Source organism: Haliotis asinina, chromosome 7 (genome assembly GCF_037392515.1).
Source record: "Haliotis asinina isolate JCU_RB_2024 chromosome 7, JCU_Hal_asi_v2, whole genome shotgun sequence".
Taxonomy (NCBI): domain Eukaryota; kingdom Metazoa; phylum Mollusca; class Gastropoda; order Lepetellida; family Haliotidae; genus Haliotis; species Haliotis asinina.
In genome coordinates, this window is record NC_090286.1 from 30888734 (window position 1) to 30911548 (window position 22815).

General features: G+C 42.2%; 1 protein-coding gene across 1 annotated transcript; it reads right to left on the bottom strand.

Annotated features, from left to right (window-relative positions):
* Positions 1-59: 59 nt before the first annotated feature.
* Positions 60-17407, bottom strand: LOC137290226 (inactive pancreatic lipase-related protein 1-like). Its single transcript, XM_067820972.1, has 9 exons — positions 17268-17407; positions 13347-13500; positions 12189-12357; positions 10359-10587; positions 9067-9318; positions 6977-7210; positions 3258-3363; positions 2298-2483; positions 60-221 (listed from the first exon to the last, which is right to left on the bottom strand). The coding sequence occupies exons 1-9, from the start codon at positions 17311-17313 to the stop codon at positions 143-145; spliced, it is 1455 nt and encodes a 484-aa protein (XP_067677073.1). The 5' UTR covers positions 17314-17407; the 3' UTR covers positions 60-142.
* Between the last annotated feature and the right edge of the window lie 5408 nt (positions 17408-22815).

Sequence of the window (22815 nt, forward strand, 5' to 3'; positions counted from 1 at the left end):
CACAGTAAGCTCTATAATCTAAAGTCCTTTATTATAATTAATGTGGTAATAATGATACGTAGACATATATAGATCTTTTATTTATTTTATCTTATTTATTTACAAGTGCAGCCAGTATTAATGTCCACAACAATCCTCCACTTTAAGAGCAGTGTCCAGTGACTTTGAAATCGGAATGAGAGTGGGACATCACGTCCTTGCCGTAGGCGCAGAACATCGTTCTGGATAAAACAAAAATAGTTTTGTTAAAGAGTTCGTAGTTAATCGACTCTGGACCAGACTATACAGTGATCAACGCATCTACGCAATCGGGATACGATGAAGTGTCAACCAAGTCAGTTATCCTGACCACACGTTCCCGTTAATCGCCTCTTACGACAAGCATGAGTTACAGATGTTCATTTCTAGCCCAGATCTTCACGGGTCTTTTATTATAGAAAACAAGACAGAGTCGCACAAGAACGCGGTGATATGCAACCTATCGCGTGCACAAGTTGAGCAGGACGCGCTATACTGGGAAAATCCTACCGGATTTGTTTTGATTGCCGAGCAAGGAACGTTCGGGGAATTTTTTCACGTTTACGCGTATCAATTCAACAGCCGGAACGGGAGAGTGTGATAGTTGACATGAGATTGATCACACCTCCGGCAGATATGATCAGCGTTATGAACAATGGCTATGTCCGGTACGAATCATGCACATGTTGAAGGGTTTTGTATGGGAAACTGTAAGGGACATTCTCGCGATCTAGACCTCTTGACATAGGCTAAGAATGCCAAAAGTGCGTGATTCTCGTTCTCGCACTTTTAGTATTTTTAGCATGTTTCCAAAGGTCGAGATCGAGAGAATGCGTGAGTGAGTGAGTTTATTTTTACGTCGCAGTATTCCAACTATATGGCAGAGGTTTGTAAATAATTGGGTCTGGACCAGACAATCCAGTGATCAACAGCATGAGCATTGATCTGCGCAATTGGGAAACGATGACATGAGTCAGCGAAGTCAGCAACTCTGACCACCCGATCCCATTAATCGCCTCTTACGACAAGAATAGTCGCCTTTTATGGCAAACATGGGTTGTTGAAGGTCTATTCTACCCCGGACATTCACGGGTCCGCGGGAATGCGAGAATTTACTCTCTCGTTGATAAATGATTGCATACGCATGGCTATATGATACAGGGTTGGAGGATCAGGAGCTGCACTGATATTTTTAAAGGGACATGACCTTCCCCTTATGGTTGACGTATCACCTTTCCCAGGCTCTTGTCTATTTTTGTCATGACACTCCATGACCAGACATACCGTATTTCCTCTAATAATCGCCGATGGTAGAGCAACGGTAAAAGAAATATGCCCCGGTTTTGGATAAGCGCAGGGTTGGTTGTATTCTCCCATCATCCAAAAATATATTGATTAAAGAATAGTCCCTGACGTTCACTAACAATTTTTTACGGTACACCCAGAAAACGCAATAATCGCCGGGTCTGAAAGTCCGTTGAAAACATAAGCGTACTGATTAGAGGAAATACGATAATCCAACAGCAGCAGTTTTTATTTTGAAATGTCCATTTTTTCCGTGTTCTGGTCACGTGCCTAGTTTGTGGCAAAACAATGTATGAAAAGCATCTTGAAATGTGTATTAAACCGTATCACTTATAGTGAATTGGCCGTTCATTAATGAATTGCAACATCGTGTTAATATTGATTTATTATTTTTTTAAATGCTTTGTATCTTAAATATAATTTGGTCAAGCTAACTTCTAACTCGTCACTGATTAATAAGAATTAAATGTTTCGATATAGAAATATATAGCATGTGTCACATTGACATTCCAGTGAGTCTGCTATAGCTCACCTCACAACCTAAAATCTAGTCTGTCATACGGACCTGAAGCAAATACAAGTATAGCCAAGAAACCCCACGCAAGTTTAGAAAACGTGGCAAATCTATCTTCACACAGCTTTAGTCTCTGGGTTCGTTTTCATTATGTTCTATTGTTTTTATTGTTAAATATGTTTATTTCAGAGACTAAGTTGTTAGTCAACCTAAATACTGCCTTAACATATCCATAATCTAAGCATGGTTAAAAGATAAAAGATCGGATCAAAATAAAAGAGCAACAACAAGGAACACGATGTGCAGTGATCATGACTGACTGACTGAAATCAATCGTCATTTTGGTAGTATATTACGGGTTTATATTTTGATACCTGTTCACCACTTTTAAACAATTTCAAAACGCGAAATTGTCATTCCAACTAAAACAGCTGTTTGGTATCTGCGCATGCGCACTCACTTCTGCTGCGTTTCCCCTTCCAGGACCGAGATGCCCATCAGCTTCCAGTCATCCGGGTACATCCACCCGACCAGGAGGCTGGAGGTTTTGTCGTAGCTGACTGTGATGCCGGTGATGTCGCCAATGGACTCGTGTGCGGTGACCAGGTGAGTGAGAACCTTACCTGCGTTGATCACTTCATTAGACCTGGTAATAATTTTGTGAGGTGAGTTCACACAAGCATATCGAGTACCTGGCCATGAGAGTAGGTGAGTAGTTCGGTTAAGTCCGGTTTGAACAGGGCTTCATTAATCATAACAAACTTGTGTTGGAGGAGTGAGTGGGTATGATTGGACAAGACAATCCAGTGATTGATATTGCACCAACCGTGTTTACTTTTACTCTGCTTTTAGCAGTAATGCAGCAATATCAAGGCGGGGGACACGCTTTAACCGCACGGCTACCCCAATGCTCCTGTGTGGGAGAAAAACGACTAAATGTCATTGTTACGACTTGAACGGTTACCCCACGAGCACACCGACCAGTACTGACAAACATACAAGCATAATCAGTAAAGCTGGGATTCGAACCACAGTCGAAGGTTTCTTGCATGCCCAAGAGATGCAATTCTAATCAGCTGATTGCCTCGCCCTAGTGAACTACATCACCCATGACGGCACGTTCATGTGGGCAAGGCCTAGGGTACCGACGAGTACCATCTAGCGACATAAGCGTTACAGTGATCACGACTACATTATGTCATCCTTCGGGTGTCCAAGTGCTACGATCGTTTCTGGAATGGGGTGGTGATGATCAAAACGAAGCACTGGTGACTGACGTGATCCTTAATCCAACAACCACGTAATATTCACCCCTCACTCCTAAAAAGATGCGTTTGTGTGAAGTTTTCTTTGTCGATTACGATGAAAGGATGTGGATGATAATATCAATACATTAAAGACACTGACTAAATCGCCGTACTTCATGAGGGGCACGACGGACGTGTCGCCAGCTGTTCCGTGCAATGTCACCTTGACGATGCCGTCCATCTCGTTGTCGGAGGAGATGTTGACCATGTAGTGGTACCCTGGAAACAAACAAAACGTTCAATTGTATAATTATTTATCCAGGGTAACAAACAGCAAGTTAGCTTAGTAACAAACAGCAGGTAATTCTGTATGAATGAGCAAGGTAGCTCAGTAACAAACAGCAGGTAATTCTGTATGAATGAGCAAGGTAGCTTAGTAACAAACAGCAGGTATTTCTATATGAATATGCCAGGTAAATTGGTAACAAACTGTTGGTAATTCTGTATGAATAAACAAGGTAGCCTGCTAACAAACGGCAGGACATTCTGACGTTTAATGGGACGGCCTTTCTTTTACGATTCTGCTGTCCTTTCCCTCAGTACTGTCAATTTTATTTAAAATTACTTCGTGTATCCAGCTTTCCATCTTGCTTTTGCTTCTGAAACTGTTGCACACTTCTGGCTTCTCTTGGTTCAGGTATGATCCATCTCATTAAGGCAAAAAAAATCCTTTAATCCAACTGCACAATCTTGGTGTTTTACAACTTTTATGTTTGTTCATAAGCTTGATCCAAAAGCGTGGCAGAAAATGTGTTCCGTGTTTCCGGAAAAACCCAACCTCTCTGAAGGGACTCTCTTCTGTCACTCAGGGGGAGCTGTCATATACCTGATGTGAACTGACAGCCAGCTTATATAGTTGATGTGATCAAAGAGCAAAAACCCAAGGGACAAGTTCTTCCATGACCCTGATGTACAGAGACATGTTTCTCTCGCGATGGGACCTCAGAGATCAGTATCATTGTCTCAAGGTGAAGAATCAAGGCACAGTACTTGAATGATGGACTCTTTTCTGACATCCACTTATCCAGCCAGTCTTCAAATGATTGTTGAACATGCGGTTCCAGTGAGGACATTTTCCATAAGGATATTTCAATGTGAAGACCTCAAAGCATGATAGAGTACACATCTTCGCCAAACGCATTAAGCCATCTCCAATGAACATATTTTTCTAGCACAAAGTGGTTGATCTACATCCATGACTGGGAGTTGTCCTGGCTTGCAATGTTCTGTGACTGTCTTGATGATGGACATACCATATCTAACCAGGGGGAAGGAGAGAACTTATCCCTCCTGCAACCTGTCTGTGGGACTGACGAGAAGCATGACATGCACCAGGCAATGAAGTCATCTTTTTACAAATGTTCTATGGCAAGAAGGCCAGAGCAGTGCTTGATCCAAGTTTCTTCTTTAGCTTTGGTGAAGTTGTCCTTGACTCGATGATGGGTGTGAGTTCCAGCCCCATTAACTCACTCACACATTTCAGTCTGCTGCAGGAAGTATATCAAACGTCGAATACATCTCTTATATTGCAACAAATAATGATGTCCTACAGTCGACGACCATTCTGGGTGGACTTCAGCACTCTTTGAATTTTAGAGGCCGTTTTGGATTTTGGGGAAAATGGGCCAAAAATTCGCACACCCCCCACATCATAGTGTTACCTAACACTATGTCTGTTATAATCCAGCGGATGGAAGTCAAATGGTGTTAGAATTGGAAATATTTTATTTTAGGTGGCCTTATTGGAGGCCATGTTGGATTCTTGGGGAAAAAATGGGCCAACAATGTTCCTGAACACCCAAAATGTATGCTTTATCCCTAACACTGTGCAAGGTTTTTCTGCTTTCATCCAGCGAGGAAACGTCGCGTAGTGTTAAAATTGGAAATCTTTGATTTTTGGCGGTTATCTTGGAGCCCATATTGGATATTTCGGAAAGTGGGCCCAACAAATCGGACACCCACCAAAATATGTTTTATGATGATACTTCCCAGGTGTTTTCAAAGTTTTCTGTTACAGTCCGGCATGTAACGACCAACTTCAAAATCGTTCCTGGGCTACTGGATTAAACAACAACACATTTCAAAGATCACAAACATCAATAAGAGAAGGCAAACTCTCAAACCAAGAGCAGCCACCTCTGAGGCTCAAAATATCTCTGTTGTCTTCAGGTATTTTAGGGTCGGTAAGGTGTCCGAGTGGTTAAAACGCTTGCTTGTCACACCAAAGACCCGGGTTCGGATCCCAACATGGATGCAATATGTGAAGCCTATTTACGGTGTCCTTTGCCGTGATATTGCTGGAATATTGCTGGAATATTGCTGGAAGCGGCATAAACCGAAACTCACTCACTCACTCACTCACGTCAGTTTAGAGCGACCGATCACTTGGTCATATTCTTCACATGGATACCTAACAGTTACAGCATCCCAACGTTGTCTGCCTCGCCGTATGCTTCAGACAACAACAAAGCAATGAGAAGGTTAGAATCGGACACAAAATCTGTACAAAATGTCGGGTTATGGGCGGTGCATCACGCCAGCAGCAAGGTCGCGGTTAAAGCATACAAGTAAGCCTAGATTACCCCAAAGAGCTGCTCGGCTATGGATTAGATAAAAAATAATATACACGTATATTATCAATCAGTGTAACTGGTATCATACACCGTTCCATGCTAAAACATGCTATTCGAGTGAAGTTTGTAATTTGGCTTTGTTCAAGGGCAACCCCTTGAGGGCAGTCGTTTCGTAACCTAATATATATGATAATTCTTGGTATTGGGCACTTCGCAGACGATTGTCCTTTTCATAGCCGTGTTTCATTCACTAAATATACGGTGATTAAGGGTGTATAGCTTGTAATTCCCTTAAGTTTCCCACAGGGAATCACGATATTTTGTTCGTAGACATGGCCCAAGGGAGAGAACTCATTGACAAGCAGATTATACACGGTAGTACTACAGGCGAGATGGTCCCTGTTTATTCCCAATGTCACAGCTGATGGAGATATTCCATTGCGCTTTGTACGTGGTCGATAAGAATTAACAGCAGCAGCAATATATGGACTCTTGGCATGTATGTATGTGTGCGTGCGTGCGTGCGTGCGTGCGTGCGTAAGTTTTGATGCGCATATGCATGTATGTATGTATGTATGTGCGTGCGTGCGTGCGTATGTAAGTTTTGATGCGCATATGTATGTATGTATGTATGTATGTATGTATGTGCGTGCGTCCGTGCGTGCGTGCGTATGTAAGTTTTGATGCGCATATGTATGTATGTATGTATGTATGTATGTATGTGTGTGTGTGTGTGTGTGTGTGTGTGTGTGTGTGTGTGTGTATGTATCTGCATCTCATGATATATATATAATATCAAGACTGACAGACAGCAAGATACACAAGAGGGAGGGTGAGTGGGTGGGTTAGTGAGTGAGGAAGTGGGTGATTGAGCGAATGTAGTTTTACGTCACACTCAGCAATATTCAAGCTATAAGGCGACGGTCTGTAAATATTCCCCAGTGATGAACAGCATGAACATCAATCTACGCAGCTGGGATACGATGACATATGTCAACCAAGTGAGCGGCCTGACAACCCGTTCCCGCCTGTGACGACAAGCATGGTTTACTGAAGATCTATTCTAACCCGGATATTTCACGTGCCCACTCCTAGCTACAGTTATGACTAACTACATGCGTTACCATGGTTACAGGCGATACCTTGGTGTGTATGAGTTATTTAACGTAAAATTAACACGCTTTATACAGTTCATAAAGGTTAACTACACGTAACCTTCCTGGTTCAAGGGCACTGAAGAAACAGGGGAGGTAACTCACCGCAAAATGGGGAAGCCGCTTGAGTGTTGAGGAACAAAGATCCGCGCCCTGGGCTTTCGATGGCATGATAACCCATTTTGGAACACTGATTGCCAAGACACGAGAGACAACGGCCTTGGTTGAAGTCATCGCCTCCGGTGCAAGGAAACCCCATGAACGGACAGACTGAGTTGATGCTTTCGGTGTAGAGAGCGTAAGACCTCTCGTGGCTGCAGGCAACGGCAGCCTCAGCACCTGAGTTACGAATACAGCAGCAACCAAATAGGCATCTGTTCACAGTAAGGCTTTTTTGGTCTGCGTAGATCGATGCTCATGCTGCTGATCACTGGATTGTCTGGTCCAAACTCGCTTGTTAACAGACCTACAGCAGGTAACTAGAAACTGCTGAGTGCAGCGTTAAACAACAACCAACCAATATTCCGGTTATATGGCGGCGGTTCGTAAATAATCTAGTTTGGACGAGACAATCCAATGATTGACATCATGAGCATCGATCTGTACAATTTGAGGTACAATGACAAGTGTGACCACCCGATCCCGTTTAATTGCCTCTTACGACAAGCATAGGCTGTTGATGCTCCATTTAAGAAGGTCTGACATTGGAGAGTGAGCGAGTGAGCCTAGTCGTTAAAGCGATCGCTCCTATTGCCCCTGAGTATATTACTCACTGAGTGAGTGACTTTAGTTTTACACCGCCCTCAGAAATATTCCAGCTATATGGCGGAGGTCTGTAAATAATCGAGTCTGGACCAGGTAATCCAATGATCAACAGCATGAGCATCGACCTGCGCAAATGGGAACCTATGACGTGTCAACCAAGTCAGCAAGCCCCCCAATCCCGTTAGTCGCCTCTTACGACAAGCATAGTCACCTTTTATGGCAAGCATGGGTTGCTGAAGGTCTATTCTACCCCGGGACCTTCATGGGTTTCTTAGACTGGGGTTTGAGACGAAATGAAAATATTTTCGATAACAACAGCTTTAAAATTCACACAGATTCTCTACACCTGAATAATTTATTTTCTGATATCAAACAAAGGTTTTAGTAATTAGTGATACATAATTTTAGATAACCCCTTGGAAATGAAATATTTATACCGTGTTGTTACCAAACATTCAGTTTGAATGGGTACACAAAAGAACAACCCTTTCTGACACAATACGTGTTGAGGTGTATATTTCCATCAAAACTTTTAAGACCGAGCAGGAGCTATATATCTTGCCGACTGCCAAGACAAATACCGGTGTGGTTAAGGCAAGTGGCTAAGGCGTTCACTCGTCATACTGAAGGACGGGTTCGAGTCCCCACCGAGGCACACTGTATGCCCGTTTCCGCTGTCCTTCGCCACGCTGTAAGAGCGGGCTACAGCCCAACTCACTCACGTATACAAGACATACGACTGTGAATATAACTTGGCCAGTAAATTTCCACTGACAACAGCCCGAGTGGTTAGTGAATTTCCATGGGATGTTTTTTCAATATACCACTCTCTCCGACTTGCTAAAATCATAATACACATTTAAATCATGCAATATATTTGCCTGATGAATCATGGCATTTTACCTCTTGTAAGTTTTTGTTTAGTTTCTACATTCAAATTTTGGGCTAGTGAATTATCTTGTGGGCTGGTAACTGTAACTCACAGCGAGCCCGACTGGCCAGCAAAATATGGTAACTATGTTGCACACTGCTCCAGCCACCGAATGCAGCACTCGGCAACATCCGGCTAATATATAATCAAGTCTGAACCAGACAATCCAGTGATCTACGGCATGAGCATCAGCCTACGCAACTGGAATACGATAACATGTGTCACCCGATCGCCGTAGTCGCCTCTTACGGTTCCTGAAGATAAATTCTAACCCGAATCTTCACGGATGAATTTAATAACGAATTACTGGATAGATTGTGTTGAATACGGTCGAACATGAACATTGAGGCATGAGAAACAGCTGATATTGGCCCCCCTCCATGTGAAATATCAATATTTCGTTAAGCAGTGACAAGAATCCAATATACACTAAAATATGCACGTGCAAGCTCATGTCGGTATCTCATTTCTCCTTACATCACCCATTGAATCCTCTTACCGTAGTAACCCAGTGTGATACCATTCCACACAGTGTGGGTGAGTTTAGACAGGACGTTCGTGTCGCATCCGGGCTGTACAGATCCGCCATTGACGTAAAAGTCCACGTGACCCATGGCCTGCTTAGCCCCCATGCCAAGAGACAGGATCGTGCCATCGTCGGTGTGGATGACGTCGACGAAGGTGGCGTCAGTGGGGTCAAGACGAACCTGTGGGGGCGTGTCTTCGAAGTACGGCTCAGCTGGGTCCAGACCTAGAGAACCGATGTTTACAAACATATGATGTTAAAACTGCAGAACGTGAGTCCCATGGAAAACACAAACATAATGTTATATTAACAAAATCATAAATTTCCCTCTCTAATAATGCTTAAAATCAGCAACTAATTAAAACATAAAACGTCACTTCTGTGCGTAAGTTTTGCACAGATCTGCGTTGTTCGACGTCTTGTTAAAGCTACGTCTGGACATATTGGATCAAGTTGATAAAAATTGATAAAAGTTGATAAAAAGGTCAGGCTGGTGAGTGATATTAGACCTAGCCGTTGTGTTGCATTGCGAGTTTGACCATCACTGTCACAATATCTTTCGTCAACGCGTGTTTACCGGGTTTTGAAATTGAAAAGTAGTGGTGACTGTTGAGGGCGAAACAACATTTGCGATATTGATAATCTATTCCTACATAACATTGCAATATCGCCTGCAAATACCATTGCAATACAGTTGCAGTACATGCAGTCTGGTTTTTCTACCAGAATTATCTCATTTGAAGTCATTTCCCAAATGAATGGGATAATCGAGTATGTTAATGAAAGATATTGAACTTGATATTAACTTATAATCAGTGTAGTCATTTAAAAGCAATACCATCATGTGAGCAGTCCGATCATCATGTTCACCCATTCACTTATCCAGACACCAAGAACCACACAATCGCTCGTTCACTCACTTACTCACAATCTCATTCAATAGACGAGGCGGTAGAGTAGCTTAATGGTTAAAGCGTTCGTTCGTCTAGCTGAAAACTTGGGTCGATCCCCAACATGGGTACATTATGTGAAGCCCATATCCGGTCCCCCCACCCCACCCCCCCCCACCCCCTCCCCCGTGATGTTGCTGGAATATTGCTAACAGCTGCATAAAACTCCCTCCCTCATTCATTCACTGTACATCGTGTACCACATTTCACTCCGTCCGTCACTGAGGTGTTAGATGTTTATTTATAACTGAATATCATCTCTATTTTGATATATTAGTTTTGAACCAATCGTAGCACCCACAGACATTGACCTACCTGAGATTCTCCCCATGTCTTTGACTCGTTCCCCGGCATATCCCGCTATATGCGCTCCCAGACTGTGCCCAATGACGTGGAAGCGGATGGCTTCGCTGTTGGTGTTGTTGAGGATGTAGTTGATGAGTTGGCCGATCTGGGCGCCGACGAGACGGGTATTGGCTGCGGCTTGACCATAGGGCAGCGCTGCCCCAATGCCCCAGTCCACAATGATCACGTTCATTTCAGCCTTAGATATTGGAGAAGAAAGACCAGTTAAAATAATAAATATCAGATGCCTGTGTCTGGCTCTAACTGCCAACAGAGTGGGTTTTTTTACGTGGCGACCTTACTGTGATCACATGGTGAGTGAGTATTGTTTCTACGCCGCTTTTAGCAATTATCCAGCATTATCACGGTCATCACCCATTGTACACATTTGAGGAATCGAACCCGGGTCCATGGCGTTACGAGCAAACGCTTTAGCTACGATCCAAGGCAAATTAGTGGTTGATAGAATGAAAGCCAATAAACATGTAATAAGCCTGCTGCTTGTGGATCAACGGATGTAACGTCACAGATTATATTATCTTCAATAAGGCTATCGATAGAAGGGCTATTAGAATCAAACTGTAATTTTCGGCCGAGCAAATAGAAGTATGTGTGTCATTTCGTCAGGTTTTAGAGACAGTTGGGTAGCCTAGTGGTTAAAGCGATCGCTCCTCAGTGGGGTAGCCTAGTGGTTAATACGATCGCTCCTCAGTGGGGTAGCCTAGTGGTTAATACGATCGCTCCTCAGTGGGGTAGCCTAGTCGTTAAAGCGATCGCTCCTCAGTGGAGTAGCCTAGTCGTTAAAGCGATCGCTCCTCGCGCTAAAGACACGTATTCAGTTCCCCACATGAGTACGCCATGAAGCCTGTTTCTGGAATCCCCCGCCGTGATAGTGCTGGAATGTTGCTAAAAGCCACGTAAAACCATACTCCCTCACTCACCCACTCCTATTTTTGATTTTCAAAATATGAACTGAACTTGATTAGTCTGCTGTTAAAGAATACATTTGCTTGGTTCTCTTTTAGTTTTCAAATATAATTTGGTTTAAATGTTTACTATAAATATATTTTTTTAATGTAATTGGTCACAATACACTTGGTCAATGTATCTTAGACAGCATAACTTATGAAATAAATACATTTGTATAATATTACGGTACAGCTTTTAAAACAAGGTGGGGGTAAATGGTTGACAATTCCTCTATTCTTATCCAAGACTTCTTCCGATCTATTTTTACGCAATATTACCAAGCCAGGGATTAGATGATACACATTGTTGAGGGAATAAAAAATAGTAAAATTAACATAATTACATTTCACGACAGTTCTTTCTAAGTTACGAACAAAAGTGGCATATTTACTATTGCCCCGGAGTAAATTACTCACTGAGTGAGTGAGTTTAGTTTTACGCCGCACTCAGCAATATTCGAGCTATATGGCGGCGGTCTATAAATAATCGAGTCTGGACCAGACAAACCAGTGCGTGAGCATCGATCTGCGCATTTGGGAACCGATGAAATGTGTCAGCGAGCCTGACCACCCGATCCCGTTAGTCGCTTTGTACGACAAGCATAGTCGCCTTTTATGGCAAGCAAGGGTTGCTGATGGCCTAGTCTACAGGGACCTCCAAGGGTCTGTATTATCTGAGAACACTGTTACGACGTAAATTGTATTCAAACGTAAAGTTATGCCTTCGTTATAATTTACGTCAAGGTTATTACAATTTGATGCAAGCATTTCAATTTACGTTTTAACTGCAATTTACGTCGTAACAAGCACTTTGTGTGTTCCTCGGACTCACATTTTTCAGTAGCTCTGACTTCATATTCTGAAGCCACTGCTTGTGTCCGTTGTGCGTGAAGCCGTGGACCAAGATCTTCGTAGGCTTCGTGGCGTCATAGTGGGACTTGGAGAAGCTAGAGGGGTCCGACACTGACAGCGTCTCCTCTTTGTCTGTGGTGGGGTTGCCCCTGGGGACACACGTGTTAACTTGAGGGAGGGGCTGGTCATTTGTTTAGGAGTTGGGAATAGTTGGACGAGAGGTTAAAATATCTATTGCACAAATGAAATAAAAAGCAGCACAAAATAATAAGACAGTAAAACCATAGATCTTCCGTACAGGCTTGAACAGTCAGATACAACTGATCGAGCTTGGGCTTTAAAGGTATTGTACGTACGCTTCTAGCAATTACACGTCCCATCTGAGTACAGTCCCTGCGAACAGTTATTGCTGCAATGGTTCAATAGGCAATACGATGATAAGCGTATTTTGATATAAGGCGTGTTGGTGATCTGGAGGTGGGAAGAAACGATACAGCGAAAGACAGTGAGAGAGACCAAAACCAGATACGAATGAAGATTCATCATAGAACTGGCCTTCTGCAGCTCATGCTTGTTGTAAGAGGCGACTAACAGGATTGGGTGGTCAGGTTCGCTGACTTGGTTGACACATGTCATCGTATTTCAGTTGGGTAGATCGATGCTCATGATGCTGATCACTGGATTGTCTGGTCCAGACTCGATTATTTACAGACCGCCGCCAAATAGTTGGAATATTCCTGAGTGTAGCGTTAAAGAACAGTTAGTGAGTGAGTGAGAAAGTGTGTGCGTGCGTGCGCGCGTGTGTGCGTGCGTGCGTGCGTGCGTGCGTTAGGGTAATCCTCCTTACTGACATTTTCTTCGTGATGAACTCACCTCACCTAACCCCAACCCCATCCCTTCTGGATACGCCCCTGCAGTTTAACGTCATAGTAGCTGATCTGAGTTGACTACACCTACTGAACAACTGAAGACTAATTTCTTTTACGGACGTGAATAAATCCACAACGCCAAGGATAAATAATATACATATAGTCTCATGGTCTACAGGGAAATCATACAAAGTAAATATTGAAATGAAAACCTGTATATTTTTTCGATCAGACCTGTATATATTCATATTAGTATACATTATACTTACCGTGTATACAAGAGGAATGCGGTCTTGATTTCTTCTGGAGACTTGGGGAGGAAACTGCTGGGGCGTTTGCTGCTCTTGAAGGGCGTGGCGTTGCTGAAACACCCTAGGTCCCCATAACATACCTCAGAGGGTTTCGATGAAGTTACCAGGAACGCTGTGAAGAAACACAATGCACTGAATGCCAGTTTCGTACATGATGCTTGCTGAAATAGAATGTGCATGAACATCAGTTTTTCTGGTTTGTATCCTGTGGACACTAGGTCACAAAATGTGTACAAGAGGTAAAATCCGACTTCTTTAAGGATTGTAAACATAGCCAGTCTCAATGACAACCAAGAACTAGTATGTTTCAGAGGGAGTGAGTGAGTGGGGTCACGCTGCTCTTAGCAATATTCCATCCATATGGCGGCGGTCTGTAAATAGTAGAGTCTGAACCAGACAACCCAGTGATAAACAGCATGAGCATCGGTCTACGCTTTTGGGATAGGGTGACACGTATCAAGTCAGCGAGCCTGACCACCCGATCCCGTTGGTCGTCTGTGGCGACAAACACCGGCTGCTGGAAACCTATTCTAACCCGGATCTTCACGGGTCGAGTCTGAGTGATTCCCCTGGAGTGACTTCATAATTTATGCAGTCATACTTTGCTGGATGTGATTTGATCTTCAGTAACCCATGCTTGTCGTAGCGTTGATCACTGGATTATCTGATCCAGGCTCGATTATTTACAGACCGCCGTCATATAGTTGGAATATTGCTGAATGCAGCGTTTATTTGCGAGTATTTATTTGCACGTTTACACGTTTACCAACCCACAGAACGGATTGGTCGCTGCCGACTCAGCCGGAATGCCATCGTGTCACAGTTGCGAATTATGCAATGCTTAAACACCGCGGAGTCCATGAGATGAAGCAACGATCAGGTGAAAACGGTAGAGATGCATATTACATTAAAAGTAAGGGACATAACTCGTGCTGTCTTAGACGACACACCCATCACAATTTACTGAACCTGTTGGAACTGAATCATTCCAGTTTTGCACACAACACAATAAAAGCAGCAAATTTTAGGCGATATCGTCACTTTAAACAATTTATTACAAACTCCTTTCATTAAATAATGGACTATGTATTGATAAGTGGGTTTTTTTCGGTGAAACTGTTTTAAGTATACTTGTTGTAGATTTTGTTTGTTATTAAACGCCACTTTCAGATATCTGCACACTATATAGTGTCGGCTTGTAAATAATCGTGTCCAGACCATCCAGTGATCAACATAATGAGCATTGATCTATTTATAATGACTTGTGTCATCCAAGCTAGCCTTGCTGCAGGGCACGAGTGAGTACTAAGCCCATGGGATATAATATTTTTATCCTTAATAATCTATATCCTTTAATGTGGCAAGTCTAGGTAAGCGGTCTGTTTGAGGGACAATGTGTTCTTTCTATTTATGCTTTTAGAAACTGTCATTTAAGTTATTGATAATTACCTCAGACATGGGCAAGTCTTCAGCGCAGTTGATACGGGTTCGAATCCTCACATTGTTACAACGTGTGTAGACCAACCTATTGTCATCTGCTGTGAGGAATTTTGCAAATAGCGGAGTTGAAACAACACTCTCTTACTTAGTTATGTCTCCTGTTTATACACGAATATTGCCGACTGGACCATTGTACCTCTGCATAAAGATTGGGAGCTCGTGGACTCCTCACAAGTGACTTATCTGTTAGCCAAGAGTGGTGTGAATGCCTCTTTGGAAATTCCCCATTCCTATTCTGGATTTGTTAATAAAGACAAAGCCTTTTGTAAACTTTCGACGCGGACATTCATTCGTTCGTTGAGTATAAGTCCCGTTACTTTGGAGTTTTTGGTAAACTTACAGTTGTGTGTTCAAAGGCATTTGTTGATTATACCTTGGGCTGTCCCTTGAGGATGGGACTACAATTTAGTTCTGTGTTAACTTCTGAGTATTACCACACAAGCTAACACCATTGTTATATCTTTTATGACCTTTCTTTCAGATTGTTAAAGGTCATGGCAAGGCTTATCACCTGAAGGGCACGCAGATGTTGGTAAGAGGGCCAATGTGCACAATATGGATCAGTGTGTGTTAAGTGTTATGTGAATACAAAATAATATATAGTTCGGTATCAGGAATGTCATGTTTGGATTTTCAGTCGCAACCAGCAATATTCCAGCGATATCATGACGGCCTGTGAAAAATCGAGCTTCGTCCCATGGCGCCTGCCTACGACTTTGTGCAATCAGCACCTAGTAACTGGTCAATTTCTGTCATCTCCGATAACCACGGGTGCTGTATGTGTAAACTGTTGATGCTTATTTTCCCCAGCCCATTTCCGGTGCCGCCTGCCATGGCAATGCTGAAATAACACTGAGCGTAATACTAAATTCCCTCACTCACTAATTTACCCCACCTATATATAAACCGATGTACAAAAGAAAGTACACACTTAGCGCTTTGGGATAAACATGTTAGGAGCGCTTTTGAATAATTGCCATAGCCTGACCTTTCTTGGACAACGTAGACATTTCAGTCAAAGTGGCGGATTAATGACATGCACAAAAATGGTCGATGGACTCGGCTATCCACAGTATGTAAAGGTTTCATTGCGTTCCTGCTGCTGATGCGGGCTAAAGCTGTTATTGCTGATGACGTCACTGTGTGCAGATACGCAGATGGTGCCATCTTGAGGGATGGTCATTCTCCGTCTACCAGACCAGATATGGTCAGATGTTTGGTCATTCTGGGTGTCGACGACGGTCGGGCGCACGGCCTGACAATCTGCTTGATCGAAGCCCAAGTCTGCTACATTTCAGTGGCTCGCTCTCGATCCGCTGCTTATGACTTTGGCCCGTAACTGTGTGGATCTCTCGGGTATATCACTAACGATTTCAATCGATGGCGTTGACAGTGTTGGCGCACACCATGCCCGTGGGGTACAGCAGAAATCATGATATTCACGATATTCTACTCAAAGCTCTGTAAAAGATATCTGTCGTATCCTGGTGGCATGGACACAATTCTTTGAACTTGTAAATCACAGTCAAGTCACTTTTTCGAAACATGTACTTTGTAACTGGGAAAACCTCCTCAAACACAAGGTGTTAACTTTCTTTTGTACGTCGGTTTATGAGGTTAGACTGACATATGGTCGTAGAAAAGACTGACATATGGTCGTGGAAACAATATTATCGTATTGGAAAACATAAAATATGAAGGTTTTAGAATGAAGTCATTTCAGGATCATGATCAACAGATCCGAATATTTAGTATTACACTCAACTCGTATCATTCCAGTCTCACTAAACTGAATCTTTACTCCCTCGGATCTCTAGGGTACCAGTAATATACACATTTGTCATTTTGCTTACATAAACACGTGTTTGTCTAATTAGGAGGGGCGGGGTGGGGTGGGGCGAGGAGGGGACATACGGTAGAGGAGTGGTGTCATGAAATATATGTTTCCTACAAATTGCATATTGTGACTTGTTCTATCAAAGACGTTTCCAACAGAACTGATGTCTTCTGTCTCTTAAGGTTCCACCGTATCCCAGCTCTATTGTATGTAACATTCGCCTATATTTTGGATTTGAGTTAACAGATTAGATTATGTAGATTGCATTTTTCATGACCTGACCAAAGTCCGTTACCTGTAAACGTATTGTAAGCGTTAAAAATGCTTGCAAACCTATCAGCTATCAAAAAAGGTAATAAAAATCTTTTAAAAATCTGAATTGCATAAAAGTTAAATTTGTCTGAAGTATACACTGTAGGATGCCATACCGATTCACCTAATTCAAATACGCATGTAAGGGTGCTGAATTATTAACTTATTCTTATTAATTAATTACATGTAGTGTTTCAGGTTTTCGTTACAATTTTAAATAAAAACCTTACCGTCCGTTGCGACCCCGCACAGACACAAGACCAGCAGCGGAATCATGTTTACGTCTTTCGCCTCTGTGACGACAAGCTGGAAGGGCTTGTTACTGTGGCCTATCAATGAATAGCTTCACAGCTGCTGGTTCCGCTGATAAGAGACGGCCTTGGTGACTTAAGTCAACGGTTACATAACACGTCCTCTTTTGTATAAATTTTCCAGTTGGAAAATGTCATTTTCTTTTCTTTTTGGAATAGTCTAAACCAGAATATACAATTTTACATTAAAAACACCAACAATGCTAGATTCGATCTCATGTTTGTCGATGTGCTGAGCTGAATGTGCTCGCGAACCGACTATATTTTATTAGAGTTACCTCCCTTCCTCCAAAACCTGTTTAGGGACGTTCGTGTTGCCGTTGAGCTCCGCTCTGTTAATAGAAGACCATGTTCACGGTCCCATCCAATTTTTGTGTGAATATAACATGCTTCAGAACACTTTGCACAGTGGTATTTTGAGTAGCGCTTCTGTAGAAAGTTACTAAAATTGCCCCGTTCGTCATGGACGGACGGAGGAAATACCCCAACTTTCATGTCATGCTGACGTGAAGAGAGTAATTACGCAACTGATCACTCGAAAAAGAGCAAAACACATTATTTATAAGGTCCACTAAATACATCTGAATAATAACGGGGGTAATTTCGGTATGCATGGGAAATGATGATAGCTGTAGAGATTGTATTGTGAGAAAATAGACTTGTTTCTATGATTTTTACAGCGTTTCTATCGTTGTAACCATATCAGAATTGCTTACATCGAGGTTATATCATGATGTCAATCAATCGATTGTCTAATCCTTTTCAGATTATTTACAGATCACTACCATAAAACTATTGCTGAGTGTAATGATAAAGAACAAACAGTATTATCACGTGCATGGGTGTCGGGAGAAGTGAGTGAGGTTAGTTTATCGCCACCTTTAGAAGTATTCCAGCCAGCAATATCACTGCGGGGTACACCAGAAGCGGGTTTCGAACATTGTACCCATGTGGGGAATCGGACCCGGGTGACGAGTGACGAGTGACGAGTGAACGCTTCAACCACTAGGCTACCCCACTGTCCCGTGTTGTGAGTACAGCGATGCGAGTTAGGATGCAAATGAACTAGGAATCAATGGACATAGATAGTGTGCATCATCATCGACGACCGTTTTTAAAACAACAACAATGTGCCATTTATCTGTTAAAGAGACAGGGTTTAAATATGCCATGTTTTTTTTGCAATGTCCTCCTAATGGGTTTCCGTAGTCATGGTCCTCGAAATGACCGGATAAATTTCCGGTGCTTCACGAAAACTAACAGCCAATCTATAAAATGAACATATTTGATAGAAAAAACTTTTTAAAGCAAAATTATAAATACTTTATAAGGTTTGGAAATCTAGACTTGCCACATTTTCTAGACTTGTGTGGACTTTCTTGGATACATTTGCTTCAGGGTCTGTACGACAGACTATGCCTCACGTTACGGCAGTTTTTAACGTGCGGGATAAACATAGAAAGAAAGAAATATCATTTATCATCTTTCATAATTTCATTTGACGTGACGATACACTTGCTTTTGAAGATGTATTAATAATTTACTACTGCTGAAATAGAGATGATTTATGATCGTGATTTTTCCATTGACATCTATCACCTTGTTCTGTGTGAAAGGAATCTGTTTCAAAAAAGATATGAGAGTATAGCTGACGGTTGAATACAGATTCATCAGAGTTTAGATCTGTTGGATGAGATTATGTGCACGTTACTTCATGCCAACGTAAAACTATCAAAAAGGGGTCACTTGTAGCGTCTTTTACATGGTTCATGCTTTCTGAAAGGGGTGCAATATATATAACTGTGTATGGAGGTTTTGAAGACTCATAAACCCATGACGTCACAATCAGTAACCCAATCTGTGTCGTCTAAGGTGTTATGGCAACGTCACATAAAATTAATCCTGCCCATAAAACTTCAGTACTGTTACAACTGATGAACAAGTGTGATCTCTAACAGGGAACTATGCAAAGAAACGATGGACACAGCTGGAGGCGACATGAAAACACAAACACCAGACTGTCTTGCCAGCTGAGTTAAATATTTCCACATTCACTCACTGAGAGACTCTTGTTGTAAACGCCATTAACATTATAAAAATTATCATTTACATGGCAAGAGAAGATGAACAGCGCTTACATCGCTTCTTTTTGTATCAGTCATTCACGCATGCCTTTCGAAGTGAAAGCAGTGAGTGTATTACAATAATAAGACAAGGTCGTGCAGGTTTTTTTTAGAAAGTTGTGAAGATATTTCCATACCAGCTCAAGCACGGCATTCTATTATAACAGTGCATTCAGTGTCCTTTCACAGTGACACTGACTGTGACACGACACCCCAATAAGCTACATCAATATTAACAGGATAACAAATTACTCTGGTTTCATCAAATTCCTCCACATCGCTCTCATCCATCGTCATTTGTGTCGTGCTAATTGTCTGCTGCGGTAAGTTCACGCTCCATTACATGTGTCAGCCATTATGATCCCCGACGAACAATTAGTCGTCTGCTCCTGGCGTCACGTGACTAGGTGTCAACGTGACATTCGAGTTGAACGACCTTCACCCGTGCATGTAACAAGCTTTGATAGGCATTTTAACCCATACCCGCATCCATTTCACACGCATCTTTTCGTCTCAGTAACGAAAATAAAGTTCCAGGTGACTAAACTGTGAATGAAATGGCGAAACGCTACAAAAGATGATTGTTTTCGCCTTCTGATTGTATAAACGTTCGTATAAATAACGCCTGTCTGGGCGTATTCAGAAGAGCAAGGGTGGCTGCTCTGATAATAAAACACAGTCGCATGACGAGTACATGGCAGCCAGTTTAATGTGCTGTATGCCAGATTTGATTTCCCCCATTAGCATATATATTGTAACAGCAAGCGTAACGCATTCCCTCCCATGTAGATAATTCGCCTATCAGACGTGTTTGCATTACAGATATACAAACAGTGATTTGAAACGATACACCAACTGCTACATTTAATGATTGAAATACTATTAAAGATAAACTACATAATACTTGACGCACTTTGATTTTGAACTATATGTGAAAGTTAACAGTGGTGATGGTGATTGCAGCTAAAGGAACCAGTTGCGGCCTAACAGCGTGACTGTGTAACAGTGGTGTAGGTAAATAAAGTAGCGGTATTGAATTCTCTGTGGTTGCAACAGCAGTGAAGGAAATTACAGTAGCCGTATTGAAGACAGAGTGGTTGTAACAATGGTGAAGGTCAATAGTGTAGGAGTATTGAAGATGGAGTGGTTGTAACAGCGGTGAAGGTTATTAAAGTAGGAGTATTGAATTCCATAAGGTCGTCACAGCGTTGAAGGTTATTAAAGTAGCAGTATTGAAGATGGAGTGGTTGTAACAGCGTTGGAGGGTGTAGAAGGAGTAGTATTGAAGATGGAGTGGTTGTAACAGCGTTGAAGGGTGTAGAAGGAGCAGTATTGAAGATGGAGTGGTTGTAACAGTGGTGAAGGGTGTGGAAGGAGCAGTATTGAAGGTGGAGTGGTTGTAACAGTGGTGAAGGTCAATATAGTAACAGCATTGAAGATGGAGCGGCTGAAACAGTGGTGAAGGGTATGGAAGAAGCAGTATTGAAGATGGAGCGGTTGTAACAGGGTGAAGGTCAATGCAGTAGCAGTATTGAAGGTGGAGCAATTGTAACAGTGGTGAAGGTCAATATAGTAGCAGCATCGAAGGTGGAGTGGTTGTAACAGTGGTGAATTTCAACATAGTAGCAGTATTGAAGGTGGAGTGGTTGTGACAGTGGTGAAGGTCAATATAGTAGCAGCATTGAAGGTGGAGTGGTTGTAACAGTGGTGAAGGTCAATATAGTAGCAGCATCGAAGGTGGAGTGGTTGTGACAGTGGTGAAGGTCAATATAGTAGCAGTATTGAAGATGGAGCGGCAGAAACAGTGGTGAAGGGTATGGAAGGAGCAGTATTGAAGATGGAGCGGTTGTAACAGGGTGAAGGTCAATGCAGTAGCAGTATTGAAGTTGGAGCGATTGTAACAGTGGTGAAGGTCAACATAGTAGCAGTATTGAAGGTGGAGTGGTTGTAACAGTGGTGAAGGTCAATATAGTAGCAGCATCGAAGGTGGAGTGGTTGTGACAGTGGTGAAGGTCAATATAGTAGCAGTATTGAAGGTGGAGTGGTTGTGACAGTGGTGAAGGTCAATATAGTAGCAGTATTGAAGGTGGAGTGGTTGTAACAGTGGTGAAGGTCAATGCAGTAGCAGTATTGAAGGTGGAGCGGTTGTAACAGCGGTGAAGGTCAATATAGTAGCAGTATTGAAGGTGGAGCGGTTGTAACAGCGGTGAAGGTCAATATAGTAGCAGTATTGAAGTTGGAGCGATTGTAACAGCGGTGAAGGTCAATATAGTAGCAGTATTGAAGATGGAGCGGTTGTAACAGGTAAGGGTCAATGTATTAAATAGCAATAGTCTGTTGCACCATACTGTTGCGATAGCGATAGTCCATTGCGACCAGCCATTGCAGTACCTAATGCAATTATAGTTTTTCCTCATGAAATTTTCTCATTTGAAGTCATTTCCCAAATGAATGGCTGACTGTAACTTCAGTCCAGTTTATACAGCAATCCGAGAAAGACAGACTCCGAGTTGGACAGAGTGCACAGTAAAATTGATACGAAACAGAAACAAGCTGAAGTAGTTTCAGTGTCTTTTAATTACTGACAAGAAACATGAAAGCAAGTTCAAATTTTTGAGAGGTAATACGGGCATATAACTCCTAATGAAAGTGAACGAATCTTGCACTTTCTGTATTTTGCGCTGAACGTTTATCAATGGAAGCTGAACTACCACACCGGAGACCGGACACTCAGGAACTGCAATCCATCGACAAATCCATGCATCGTTACATTCCTAAATGTCATTATTATTAATATTTTTTTCACATTTCATGACATCAAACTAACAAGGTGATGGCTACACCAACAGTAGCAATAGCGGTAGTAGGTCTCCCAGATCCTCAGAAAAAAATTGAAAGGAATCCAGCGCTGGAATTATACGACAAGTTTTGATTATCTCTTTTGGTTTCATGTAGATTATATTTTTAGTTTATATGCATTGTACATTTAAAATATAATTACTATATTTCCGATCTTAAATCGTAGTCGATAGCGGCTGTAGAGCACACGCTCTGTACGATCACGATGGCTTTTCAGAATGTCAGTTTTGCACATAACAATTAAGTTCATCTTTGTCAAATGAGATGAAATTTACACTAGCCTTCTAAAACATTCTGACAGTTGGTCCGAGGAATTTTCACCTGTCAAAGCTACGGCGAATCTATTGTTGGAAGCTATGTCAATATAATGAGAAATGACTTGTCATCCGAAATCACTTCACTGTGATAATAAACATGGCAACGTGAATGACAGGTGTCGTCAGTCAGGAGTCACGTGATCTCTCATTCCCCTGCGATGATCAAAG

Excerpts from the sequence above, each read along its gene's own strand:
- LOC137290226 (XM_067820972.1), bottom strand. The coding sequence starts at position 17,313 with ATGATTCCGCTGCTGGTCTTGTGTCTGTGCGGGGTCGCAACGGACG. Across the intron at positions 10,588-12,188 it reads AGTCAGAGCTACTGAAAAAT|GCTGAAATGAACGTGATCAT; the intron begins GTGAGTCCGAGG and ends CCAATATCTAAG. Across the intron at positions 7,211-9,066 it reads TATCACACTGGGTTACTACG|GTGCTGAGGCTGCCGTTGCC; the intron begins GTAAGAGGATTC and ends TTCGTAACTCAG.